The sequence below is a fragment of the Panthera tigris genome, chromosome B2, assembly GCF_018350195.1.
Source record: "Panthera tigris isolate Pti1 chromosome B2, P.tigris_Pti1_mat1.1, whole genome shotgun sequence".
NCBI classification, from domain to species: domain Eukaryota; kingdom Metazoa; phylum Chordata; class Mammalia; order Carnivora; family Felidae; genus Panthera; species Panthera tigris.
In genome coordinates, this window is record NC_056664.1 from 47,389,349 (window position 1) to 47,403,009 (window position 13,661).

General features: G+C 33.2%; 1 protein-coding gene across 1 annotated transcript in view; it reads right to left on the reverse strand.

Annotated features, from left to right (window-relative positions):
* Nucleotides 1-10,240: 10,240 nt before the first annotated feature.
* Nucleotides 10,241-13,661, reverse strand: part of DEFB114 (defensin beta 114) — a 31,243-nt gene continuing 27,822 nt past the window's right edge. Inside the window, exon 2 of the mRNA XM_042987601.1 lies at nucleotides 10,241-10,422. Within this exon, the coding sequence (XP_042843535.1) occupies nucleotides 10,241-10,422 (182 nt within the window). The remainder of the gene's footprint in view (nucleotides 10,423-13,661) is intronic.

A 13,661-nucleotide genomic window follows, 5' to 3' on the forward strand; every position in this document is an offset into this window, starting at 1 on the left:
TTACAAATGAGGGTACATAACCTAAGCACATGAAATCCAACAGGGTAAATGTTGCCTCCATTGTCTTTTACAATACTTGTCAGAGAAAAATTTCTTCTCCCAAAATGAGACACCAAGAGCCTACTTTCCTTCTGAGATGTTTCAATACAATGTAAAAGTAATTATAATATGTAAGAAAAACATAATATATACCATAGTCTACATTAGGTACTTTGCATATTTATATATTATTAATTCTCATGATAATGCTATGAGGAAGCTTAATTGCTATACTTAATTCACAGATGCAGAAACTGAGGCTGCAGGAGTTTAAACAAACTGATAGATTCATGTAACCATTTTGGTGGCAGAAACCAAATCTGACCCCAGGTATCAATAACTCCAAAGGCTATGTTCATTTCATCACCTGATTAATATTAGTTGTTATCTAATTGGACCTGTGGTAATAGAGCCATTAAATTGTTTTTGACTCTAAGTCATTTAAAAACACAAAATGTTTTAAAATGAGAATTCTCAAATAAACCATGCAACATGATATAGCCAAATCTATCATTTGGTGTAAGTTAGTGGAAAACCTGTTGTTACTATACTATATATAGCATCCCATTATTTCTCAAGGATCCAGATGATTATAATTTAACATCCTATCTAACTTGGCTTTCTGGACAGCCAGCTCACACTGAGAACAAAGCGTTTGATCAAGTCCTTAAACTGTCTCCCACAATAATATGACTCACCAGGAGCCTTACTTTTTAGTAAGATCACAAGTCCTTTCTTTGTGATTCACTCCCAGGACCATCACACACCACTCTTAGCAGTCACTTCTTTATCTCTAGTTGACATCAACCAAGACGTCCCTCTCCAGAAAGATATTTCACCCCCTCAATTAACACTTCTATTTTACCTAGTGGCAATAGGGCCAGAAGGAAAAATAAAATCAAGAGGACAGGAATCTTCATGACTGAAGAGAATCATTCAAATCAATAGCTCTGGAGTCTTTCAGTAAGAGGCGGCTAGAGAGTGTATCTTTTTATATTTCTTTCCCTGTAGAGATATGAATCTACTCATTTCTGTTCATCAAAAGTTAACACTCTTGTTTAGTGGTGCCTGGGACAAAAGTGCTGGACATTGCTTTGCTTTTAGCTTGGGAATGTAAAGGGCTTATGACATTCACAGCAGATTATTATGACTTTTGAATAACTAGTTATCTAAGAAATTCCTTACCACCAGGAATTTCCTACAAGAGAACTGACAAGAATAAGTATGAGAATTTAATCTTTGCTTTTCTGTTTCTGTTTCTTAAAAAGCTATGTAAAGTAAATTACTGTCTCCTAATTTATTACTTTTCCCTTTTCCCCTGAGATCTATGGTCATTATTAAAACCCTTTTCATCATTACTAAAACAAACCTTTGCTGTATATGATATGCAATGTAGGTCTTGGAGACACAATAACTATAAGAGAATTTGATAGTGAATACATCCACCCACACACACACACACACACACACACACACAGCCAAATAGTGTGTGTAAATATGCAAGGTGCCATATAATGACACCACTAATAAATAGTAAGTCATTTTAATGAGAATACATTATTTGGATGATGTCTCTAAGAAGATATTATGGTTATATAAAGGAGATGTTTAGCAAAAGATACAAGTCAAAATTTGCTTTACTTTGCTTTGAGCGTTCTTTTTTCTAAGATCTGGAAGCAATAGGATTATTGGAAATGTGGTTACAATGAACCATTAAAGAGGAGTGATAACAAAATGCCTAATTTAAGGCATTTGATTTATCTACTCTTAAAGGGTAAGGAAAGTTTCTCTATAAACGATAAAAAATGTAATAAACCTCCTTATGCTTAATTGCTGAACCAAAGAACTTGGAACTCTGCAAGATTATTCAGTGGCTATTATATAGGATATAGGAAACTGTTGAATTCCCAAGACCAGTCTCTGTTTGCAACAAATTTGCAAAAATGAAACCAGGTCCTCTGAACTATCCTTACTATTAGGGTAGATTCAAAGCCTTAATAATTATTCAAAATGAAAGTGGATAGTTTCAGATCTTATGTGACTTTTAGTCCAAAGAATGCTATTAAAGTTTTGGTGCTCGTTCAAGCCTCGTGTTTTTAGGACATATTCCTCATTCTCAGCGTATTAGTTATTAAGAAGGCTACCCACGTTGCTCTAGGGATTACAGAAACAGAAAAAACGAGAAACTAGCTTGAAAGTTAAAAGCCCTGCCTTTTTCAATAGCTCCCCCTATTTCAGTCTCCTTTCCTGGACCGTAGCCTCTTTTGCATCTGGAAAGTGTACTTGTCTAGAAGTTAGAATAGCTTAGTTCTTTTCTATATGCAGCTGACTTCCTAAGAAACATTTTGATCAATTCACCTATCTGGGCTTCACATCCATTTTCACTGAATAATAAGGACTAACATTTGTGATTATTTACCATGTACTCTCTGTTTTGAACACTTTGTACACATCAACTCGTTAAATCCTTATAGCATTCTATGAGGATGTAGGTAAAAATATTTCCAACTAATAGATGTGGAAACTCAGACATAAGGAGATCATGTAATTTTCCCAGTTAAGTACAGTTAATAAATGGTAGAGAGGAGAATTGAACTGAGGATGTTGAATACCAGAGTCCCATCTCTTGACCACTTTATACACTGTTTAATGAAAGATGTGTGTGACAAAATTTTCTTGAAATCTTCCCAGGAGAAATGTTCTTTTGCTCTGATATATTTCATTGCTTATGACATAAGACATTGATAAAAAATGCTTGTAAATGTAAAATACTAGAAAACTATATGTGATGTTATTATGATGAAGTCATCAAAATAGATAATCCTGCTAATATGGTTTCCAATAAATAATTTTATAATTTCTAGAATAAATCTGTAGAGATCATTGACTATCTTAAGCAATCAGATCACATATCACTTAAGCTGGTATTCATAATGTAAAACATTGTGCTCATCTAATAATTTAATTACTAGTCCATCAAATGTGCTGAATAAAACTGCAATAACAAAGTCTCTTTGTTCTTCAAAAGAAGAAATTTTTTAAGAACCCGGGGAAGTGAGACTCTGTGTGATATCAGAGTTGTAGCATTGATTTCTGATAGTAGAACAGATAAGATCAAGGGGATCTTATAAAGATAAAGTAACCTAAAAAGGAGTATAAAGAAGGATGTACTTTATACTATAAAGTTACAGCAATAAAAATAAGATGGTTTTTCTTAAAAATATAGGCGAATTGATCAATAGGCCCATATATATATTCAAAAGTTTAGTTTTTCATAAATATAGCATCTCGAATCAATGTAGAAAATATGGCATATTCACAAATGATATTAGCAAACTATTAGAAAAAAATTATATACTTCTAGTGCAATTATTTTACTTATAATTTATTTACTTTATTTTACTTAAAGCAAAAATAATCAAATGTGAAATATATCTGTTTCTGTGTGTACATGTATGTATACCTATAAATGTATTTAAAATATATCAAAATATATATAGAAACATTTTATAATCTGGTTGCAGAGAAGGCTTTTCTAAGCAAGAAAAAACTTAGCTACACAAACTCTAATAAAATCAAGCCATATACAAATTTATGATTTCTTTATGAATGAAAAACAAGCAAATTTTGAACAAAATATTTGCCACATATTATAGCCAAAGGTTTGATATAAATATGGACATTAATAACAGCTGCAAAATTATTTAAAAAATATGAATAGCACTAAAGAAAACTAAGAGATTGGGGGGGCGCCTGGGTGGCTCAGTCAGTTAAGCATCCGACTTCGTCTTAGGTCATGATCCTACGGTTTGTGAGTTCGAACCCCGTGTCGGACTGTGTGCCAGCTCAGAGTCTGGAGCCTGCTTTGGATTCTGTGTCTCCCTCTCTCTCTGCCCCTCCCCTGCTCACGCTTTGTCTCCTTCTCTCAAAAATAAATAAACATTAAAAAAATTTAAAGAAAACTGAGATATGGTTATGAAAAAGGACGTCACAGGAGAATAATATAAATATGATAAATATTTCCAAAAAAGTTAACTCCTTAGGATTTAAGAAGATATAAATGAAGACAGTTATGAATATTTGTAGACCATTGCATACTGCTTTTTTGTTTTTGTTGTTTTTTAAAGAGCAATCATGAGTTGTGGGCCCATTGTGGAAAAACAGGTAGGAAAGCCTGGCTGTGTATAAATATTAAAAATTCACATACACTTTGGCCCATGAATTCCAAAACTTCCCATTCCTTCTGCTTATAGTGTGCATAAAATTGTGCATGAAATTGTGCACAGGTGTCCAATGCAACAATGAGAAATTGGAATAATTGAGCATAACTAGGGAAATTATTAAAAATAAACTCATGACAGTTTCATGCCATGATGAACTAGGAAGTCATTACAAGGAAATGAATGTCTGTAGAAAGAGAATCATTTGTAATATCTCCAGTAGTTTGTGAACTTGGGCATATCAAGATAAATCGAAGCCTTTTATAAATTTCTATGAATATCTATGTATCCATAACATGTCCACCAAATGCACCAGGGGATATTTAGACTACCTCTTGACTACTTTGTGTTTCCAGTCTTTCTAGGCAGTTTAAAAGTGATGTGGGGTGAGAGGGGAAAGCAGGTTTCAAAAAGATGCTCCTTGCTTTTCTTAAGGTCTCAGATGCTCCCCTGCAAGTAAGTAGCGATTGTACAGAATGTAAAGAAAGAATAAGAAAATGTATTTAATGGTGATACCAAATATGGTGAAGATAGGTATAAACATAACAGATAACAAGTTTTTTCTATCACATTCCATTGCATTAGCATGTAGTATCACACTGATACTCCATCAAGGAAAGACCTTTCCCTGGACCCTGCTATACAGGGCACACTGCCTCACTATGTCTGTACTTTGGAGTAGCTTCCTAGAATTTCTCTGTGTTCCCTGACCATTCAAAGCTGGCAGAGCCATCTGAATGAGAGCCCCTACACCCTGGCTGGACCTGAGTCGGCTCTGGTTCTGTTTCTTTCTTTAGGCAGTCTCTTGACTCTCCAGGTTCCCCCACAATGTCTAGTATTGAACAGATGTCTTAGGGAGCTCTGGGTTTCAGACCTAAAAGTCATCCTAGGTCCCCCATGTGAGGTTCTGGTTAAGCAAAAGGTCTTGACAGGCAGATTGATTCTGCTGATCCACATGATATAATTGATGATTATTTGTTTTTAAGCCACTAAGTTTGGGGTGATTGCATGGCATTAGATAAATACTAAAAGACTCCTGCTCATTCTCCTATATTCTCAAAATTCTTTTAGATATTTTGAGTTTGGATTGAAAGCAGAATTTTCAAGTAGAAATTTTCCAAAGGAAGCTATAAAAAGATCGTGGAGAGCATTAGAGGAAGTAGGATTGGGGGTGGGGGGTTATGAACCGAACTAAAGAAAGCACAGAGAACCAAAAACTAAACCTTGGAGAACATCTATGGATAGAGTGCTGGATGATGAAGGAAAATTACAACAATGATGGAGGAAAATGTCCTGTCAAACTATATGAAGAAATAATTCACACAAACCAAAAAGGAGATCTTTAAGTCACAAAGATTTAGGAAATCTCAAATGAATCACATATAATATGAAAATAATGACATATAAAATACAATTGAATATAACAAAATTTTTTTCTAAATACTTTGAAAAATCATATCAAGAGTAACAGCTATGATGCATGATGTTAAAGGGATGTGGTTACACTGGTAAAGAATGTGGGACAAGGAATTGTAGGTTTCAACTATAAAGGAATTTTCCAACCTAAGATGAATTAAATGTTGTAAAACTGGAAGGATTTTTATGTGGGGTTCTGAACAGTGAATACAAATTCATGTTTAAAAGTACAGAGGGGAGACTCGTACTTTTGAGCAATGTTACATGTCAGAGCATCTGCAGAGGACTTTTTAACAAACTTAGAATGTAGTACATTTATAATTCCCCTTTCTACAGAACTCGGCAGAGAATATGGTTTTTCATATTTTTACAGCTAACAAAGCTGAAGTCCTTGGAAACCAAATAGCTTATCCAATTTAGCACAGCTCTTGAGTGGCAAATTGAAATCTCTACACTTTCAAAGCCATTTGTGTCTTCCTTCTGTTACACCACTATGAAGACTCCATTGAGAAAAATCAAAAGGAGCTGTCACTCTAAAACACAATTAGTGTCCAACACTTTTGTTGAGTGAATGAAAGAAAAAAGCAACCTAGCAAGTTCAGTAGAAATCAGCAAGGGAGGAGATTGAGAACTACACTGCCCATAGAGTAGCCACTTCCCACAATGAGGCCAGGGAGAATTTAAAATGTAATTAGTTCCAACTTAAATGTGCGATCAGTGTAAAAATGGACACTGGATTTTGAGTTCTTAATACAAAAAAAAAAATATTTCATTATTTTTCATATTTATTATCTTTTTATTTATTTTTATTATTTGTTTATTTTACAGAGATGGATAGAGAGAACGCACAAGTGGGGGAGAGCAGCTGAGGGAGAGAGAGTCTTAAGTAGGCTCCATGCGTGGGGCTTGATTCCACTACCTCGGCATTATGACCTAAGCCGAAATCAAGAGTCAGACACTCAACTGTCTGAGCCACCCAGGCGCCCTATATTGATTATATCTTTAAAGATATTTTAGGGGCGCCTGGGTGGCTCAGTCGGTTAAGCCTCCGACTTCGGCTCAGGTCATGATCTTGGAGTTGATGAGTTTGAGCCCCGCATTGGGCTCTGTGCTGACAGCTCAGACCCTGGAGCTGCTTTGGATTCTGTGTTTCCCTCTCTCTCTCTGCCCCTCCCCCAATCATGCTCTGTCTCTCTCTATCTCAAAAATAAATAAACGTTAAAAAAATTTAAAGATATTTTAGATATATTGGGATAAAAGTAATTTCACTAGTTTTTTTCCAATGTAATCACTGGAAAATTTAGTTACATATATGGCTTGTGTATGTGGCTCATATCATATTTCTATTGTACAGATTTTATATAGACTATACAGGTAAAACAGTGATATGGGACCATGGAAGAAACCTTCTTTTGCACATGGAAGAATTGACAAGACACCAAGAAGATAAAAGATGTGAAAGCATAGGGGTGCCTGAGTGTTTCAGTCGGTTAGACATCTGACTTCTGCCCAGGTCATGATCTTGCAGTTTGTAGATTCAAACCCCAAGCAAGCTGGCAGCTTGGAGCCTGGAGCCTGCTTCAGATTCTGTCTCCCTCTCTCTGCCCCTCCCCCGCTCACACTCTGTCTGTCTCTCCATCATAATAATATGTAAACATCAAAAGAAAAATAAAAGGTGTGAAAGCATAGAACCGGCCATCTAGATGTCTAGGCTTAATAGTAGCAGGAACATATTCAGCCAGTATTGCTTCCATCTCACATCAACTTGATATTTCTTTCCCCAGATTTACTGAGATATGTTTGAAAAATAATAGTGTACAAGCGAAGGTATAAAATGTGATGATTTGATACACATATATATTGTGAAGTGATTAGGTTAGACCTCTATCCATCTATAGTTACTGTTTGTCTTATTTATTTATTTTTTTTTGGTGGTGAGACCATTCAGTATCTACTACTGTTTTAGCAACTTGCAAGTATATAATACAGTTTTGTTAACTGTAGTCACCATACTGTACACTGGAACCCAGAATTTATTCATCTTATAGCTGGAAGTTTGTACATTTTGACAAACATCTCCCATTTCTCCCACCTCCTAGCCCCTGACAACCACGATTCTGTTTCTATTAGTTTGGATTTTTTAGATTCTACATACAAGTGAGATGATACAGTGTTTGTCTTTCTCTGTCTGACTTATCTCACTTAGCACAATGCCCTCATGATCCATCCATGTTGTTGCAAATGTCTAGATTTCCTTCTTTCTCATGGCTGAATAATATTGCATTGTGTGTGTGTGTGTGTGTGTGTGTATATATATATATATATATATATATATATATGTATGTATGTATGTATATGGCATGATCAGCCCTCCATGGTTTTCTATTGCCCTTTAGAGAACACCTAGCTTCTTTCTCGCGGTCCTCAAGTCCTCCCAGTCTAGCCTCAAGCCACTTCCAGTTGCTTTTCTTATTCCAGATTTGCTGTAATTTTCAGGTTCTTGTGTACTTCCTCAACTCTGTGGCATTGAATGTGCCTTTCCCCTCTCCTTGCCACTTTCTCTTGTGCAGCCACAACATTGGGCTCACTTCTCTTCATCTTTCAGGCTTCCTTTTGTCCCAGAGACTATCTTTGTCCCCACTCGATCTCCTACTCAGGTAGGAACCCCATGATTCACCAACTTCCTTCTCCAGTTTCTCAGTCCCTAGCTTTCCTGCTTCTGCTACATGTTAGTGTTCAATGCCTTCACTCCCTGCTATGGTATAAGGATCACACAGGATCCTCAGCCCCCAGCAAAGGTCTGACATACACACACACACACACACACACACACACACACACACACACACAGTCTTTATCCATCTTCTTTATCCTTTTATTCATAGATAAATACATAAGTTGTTTCTATATCTTAGCTATTGTGAATAATGTTGCAATGAACATGGGAGTGCAGATACCTCTTTGAGATCCTATTTTTATTCACTTTGGATATAGACCCAGAAGTGGAATTGCTGGGTCATATGGTAGTTCTACTTTTAATTTCTTGGGGAACCTCTGCATTGTTTTTCATGGTATCTATACCAATTTCCATATCCATTAGCAGTGCACAGGGCTCTCTTTTCCCCTTGCCAGGACTTGTTGTCACTTGCCTTTTTAATACTAGTCACTTCAAAGGGTGTAAGGTGATAGATTTCTCATTGTGGTTTTTATTTGAATTTCCCTGAAGATGAATGAAGTTGAGCAAGTTTTCATGTATCTGTTGGCCATTTGCATGTCTTCTTTGAGAGACGATCTATTCATTGCTTCTGCCCATTTTTAAATCAAGTTGTTTTTTGAAATTGAGCTGCATAATTTCTTAAATATTTTGCATATTAACCCCTGATATAGATGGTTTGCAAATATTTTCTCTCATTCTATAAATTGTCTCTTCATTTTGTTGATCTCCACTAGAGTCTTCTGTATTGTTGAAAATTTTTTTTCCAATTATAAATATTGAGAAAAAAAAAACTCCTGACCCCATTTTGGTCTCTAGCTATCAGTTCTTTTCTTTTGTTCAATTTATTTCCAAACTCTTTAAAATAATTTTCTATATTTTCTCTTAAATTTCCATCTTCTCATTCTCTCTTGAACCAGGTTTTTGCCTCTTGCACTCTCCTGTGATTGCTCTAGCAATGGTTTTCAAAGACCTCCACGTGCTCAATTATTTGGATATTACTTTGTCTTTATTTTAGTTGGCTTTTTAGAGATAGTTGATTCATGCTTTAAGAGGCATTTTAAGACACTCTATTACCTAGTTGTCCCCTAAATATGTCTGGGAACTTGGTAAAATATTGATAAAGGGTTGACATGTTTTTATCCCCAACTTTTATCATTACAGAGACTATTTGTGCTGTCTAGTAATTACATTGTGGATGAAATAACAGATTTTATGCATTTTCCCACCCCATTCAGGACTAAGTACAAAAATGCCCAGTTAAGGTTTTATAAGTCTAGATTCTAGCCAAAGTTCACATTGTATTGGAACGCAGTTAAATAGTATTAGTATTACATAGTATTCAATGAATATGCCTTTGTGAATGACCAGAACTTGGAGAGAATAAAGGAATGGCCAATGAGTATCACCGTACTCTACTGTGGCTTAAGCATTCATTTTGTGCTTAGGTTTTCTGTTCCTCAATGTCAATAACATGATGATGACGTTTAGACAATTGATAAGTCTATGGGTATTAATTTTCATGAATCAGATTTCTACTAAGGTCATGGTTAAGTTGGTAAATGTTCAATTGTATAAGTTTAGGTGACTCGTGACAGATCAAAAGTGGTTGTATAAAACTTGTATCCATATTTGTTAGAAAATTAACACCAGATATATCTCTATCATAAACCTTTAGCTTAGAGAAAATAAGAAAGGTCCTACCTCATTCCACGGAATATGTAATTAACATCTAGAGAGGAAGATATCAATATTGGCTTATGTGTTTATTTATTACAGAAATTCTAATTATATTCCTATACCTCTCTGCACTGGTGTATGAACTTCTTTGGTCACAGGTACATCTTCAAGATTAGTCTTCTTCAAACAACCTCTCAATGCAGCAAATTTTACTTGGTGAGAGACATATATCAATTTGCTTTTCATATTTAAAGCAGCGTCTTCTACAGTAACCAAAATTTTGTGAGCAACGATTAGGATCCACCAAGGTACATGTGGCTATAGTAAAAGAAGAGTAACTGAAATTACTGATCTCTTATTTAAGAACATATTATTTCTGATTACAAAGAAGTACTATGTGTACACTGCAACAAAAGAAAAATGTCAAAAAATAAGAAAACACTAAAATATTATACATTCACATATATATATAATACTTAAATATGTTTTAAATTAATCTATGTTACATTTTTATGTTATATATTATTCTCCTCAACAAGATTTAAAATTTTTAGAACAACATAATATTCCGTGGAAACATATGACAATTCATCCAATTTTTTTCAATTAGGTCATATTTAAATTTTTAATATTTTAGGATTATGATAAGAAGCAAAATTTTAGTACATATTTTAATATTCACATGAGACATATTTAAGATAATTGTGGAAGAGTTAGATCCACACCAACAATATATGTAAAATTTTCCCCCAAATAAAATGGTATCCACTGCAATTTTAGTTTTTATGCTACTGGTATTTGTTTTGAACACTTTCTTTTTTAATTGTTCATATACTTTTCTTGTTATGTTGTTATATAATTTTTTTAAAAAGAATTCATATGAGTTCTTTTTAAAAAATTTTAAAGACTTTATTTTTTAGAGCAGTTTTAGATTTATAACAAAATTGAGAGGAAGGCACAGAGATTTCCTATGTACTCCCTGCCCCCATATATGCATAATCTTCCCCATTATCAACATCGTTCACCAGAAGGGTACATTTTTTAGCAAGGATGAACCTACACTGGAAAGTTGGAAACTTTCAAGTTGGAAAGAACTGATGTCTTGAAAGTGTTGAGTCTTCCTATCCATAAACATGATTTTTTCCCTCTATTCATCTAATTCTTTGATTCCATTTATTATAGTTTTATAATTTTCCTCATATAGATCATTACATATTTTATTAGACTTATACCTAAGTATTTCATTTTGGCGGGGGTGTTAATAAATGGTATTGTTTTTAATTTCAAATTCCACGTGTTCATTGTTGTGTATAGGAAAGCAATTGACTTTATATGTTAACCTTGTATCCTATAATCTTACTATAATCACTTATTAGTTCTATCAATTTTTGCTTCATAACTTTATTCTCTGTTATTAGTCACACACTCATTAAGAATTGTTTTGTCTTTTTGAAGAATTACCAAGAGCTCTTTATATTTTAAGGGTAATAATTTTTACCCATTATTTGCAAAACAATTTTTTTCTATCGTTGTTTTTATTTTGTTAATTGTGTTTTTAGATAACAACAGTTTTATTATAAGACAATGCATGCTCATTTTTTAAAATGTAAGACTCTTATAATTAAACGTACAGAAATATACAGAGCAGTTAATGTAGTATTCCACCTTCACTATAAGATATTCTTGCATGAAATCTTTTCATTTTTCTATTTTATTTATTATAGTATTTTCTCTTTAAATCAATAATAATTATCAGAAATGTAGTTAACTTCGTTTCTCCTAAATCATTAATAATTATCCCCTATTGTTTTTTGAAATATTCTCTTCATGCCTTGAGATGATTTTCATGATATTCTTAGTGCTGCTGTACTCTAAATTCTCACAAACTCTAGGCCTATTTTGAACTATTTATTCTATTTGGTAAGCAGATGTCGATACTTGGAACAAAAACAAATAAGCTAATCAAGATATATATAGAAAAAACGTGATTTATTGTATTTTATTTCTTTATATATAAATTAAGAAAAAAGTAAAATAAAACTTGCAGAACAGTGCCCAAACACAAATACCCAATGAAGAGTGTTATTGAAAATTAAGCCCTTATGTAAACATCATCCAGATCAGAAAGTAGAACATTGGTGTCATCACTTTGTGCTCCCTGTCAATCATATTCCATTCTACTCTTTCAATTTCAAAATAAACCATTATCTTGACATAATATTTTGTCTAAGTTTGACGATTTTAAAACTTTATGTGAATGCAATGGCATAGTATATACATCTTCATGTCTGATTTCCTTTGCTGAAGATTTGTTTTTGAGATTCATCTATGTTTTATGCAATTAGTTGTTTCAAATTTATTATAATGTAGTGGTTTTTGTATATTATTTTGTATAATTATCTGTATTTATTGACCTGATCATATATTTTCTCCTGTAATCTGTTCATGTGGTGACATTGATTTTAGAATTCTATACTAATCTTGCAATCCATGAATTTCAAGCAACTTTTCTGATATTGCTGGGTTTTGATTCTAGTTATTTTTTAAAAGATTTCTGCATCCATATTCATGAGTGAAGTTGGCCTTTAATTTTCTTTCTCAGGATGTCCTTATCAGTTTTACACCAGGTAATGTGTATCCCACAAAATGAGTTAGAAGAATCCCTTCATTTTATATTCTCTGAAATAGTTCGTGTATAATCAGTTACATTTCTTTTTTAAAGTTTGGTAGAATTCAACGGTGAAGCCATCTGTATCAAATATTTTCTTTGTAGGAAGTTTAATTATTATGGGCTCTATTCCATTAATGAGTTTAGAAGTATTTATATTTTCTTTTTCTTTTTTTGGTCAGATTAATTTTGTTGTATTCTTCAGAAATTAGCCATTACAAATAAATTTTTGAATGCATTATCATAGAGTTGTCCATAATATCGTTACAATATAATTTTGTTACCTGTAGCAATGCATTAATATCTCTGATAAAGTTCATTTTTGCCTCCTTTCTTTTTTTTTCAGTTTTGGTAAAGCTTTATTGATTTCTTTTTAAGAGAATTTTTAAGTTCTACTCTCTTAGCAACTTTCTTTTTTTTCTTAACAACTTTGAAATATACAATACTATAACTACAGTCTCACCTTGCTGTACAGTCTTATGACTTATTCATTTTTAAAGCTTTATTAATTTTACTAGTCTTTCCGAAAACAAAAGTCAGCTTTTATGATTTTGTCTAGTGTCTGCTGATGTCTTATTATATCCTCATAACTTTGGGTTTAATTTGATTTTCTGTTTCTAACTTCTTGAATTAAATTTCATTTCCATTTTTAAAATTAATTCTTTTTAGATATATGAATATAATGGTATAAATTTCCTGTAAACACTACTGTTGCTTTATTCCATGAGCTTTGTGTTACCTCATTTTTATTACCATTAGATAAAATATCTCTAGTACTCATTGATATTTCTTATTTGAATTAGGTCAAGTTTTGTTAGTCTTCATGTTTATATCTTCTTTATTCTTACATTTATGTTGTTGCTTTTCTCTTAAAAAAATTTTTTTAATGTCCATTCATTTTTTGAAGACATAGACAGAGCATGAG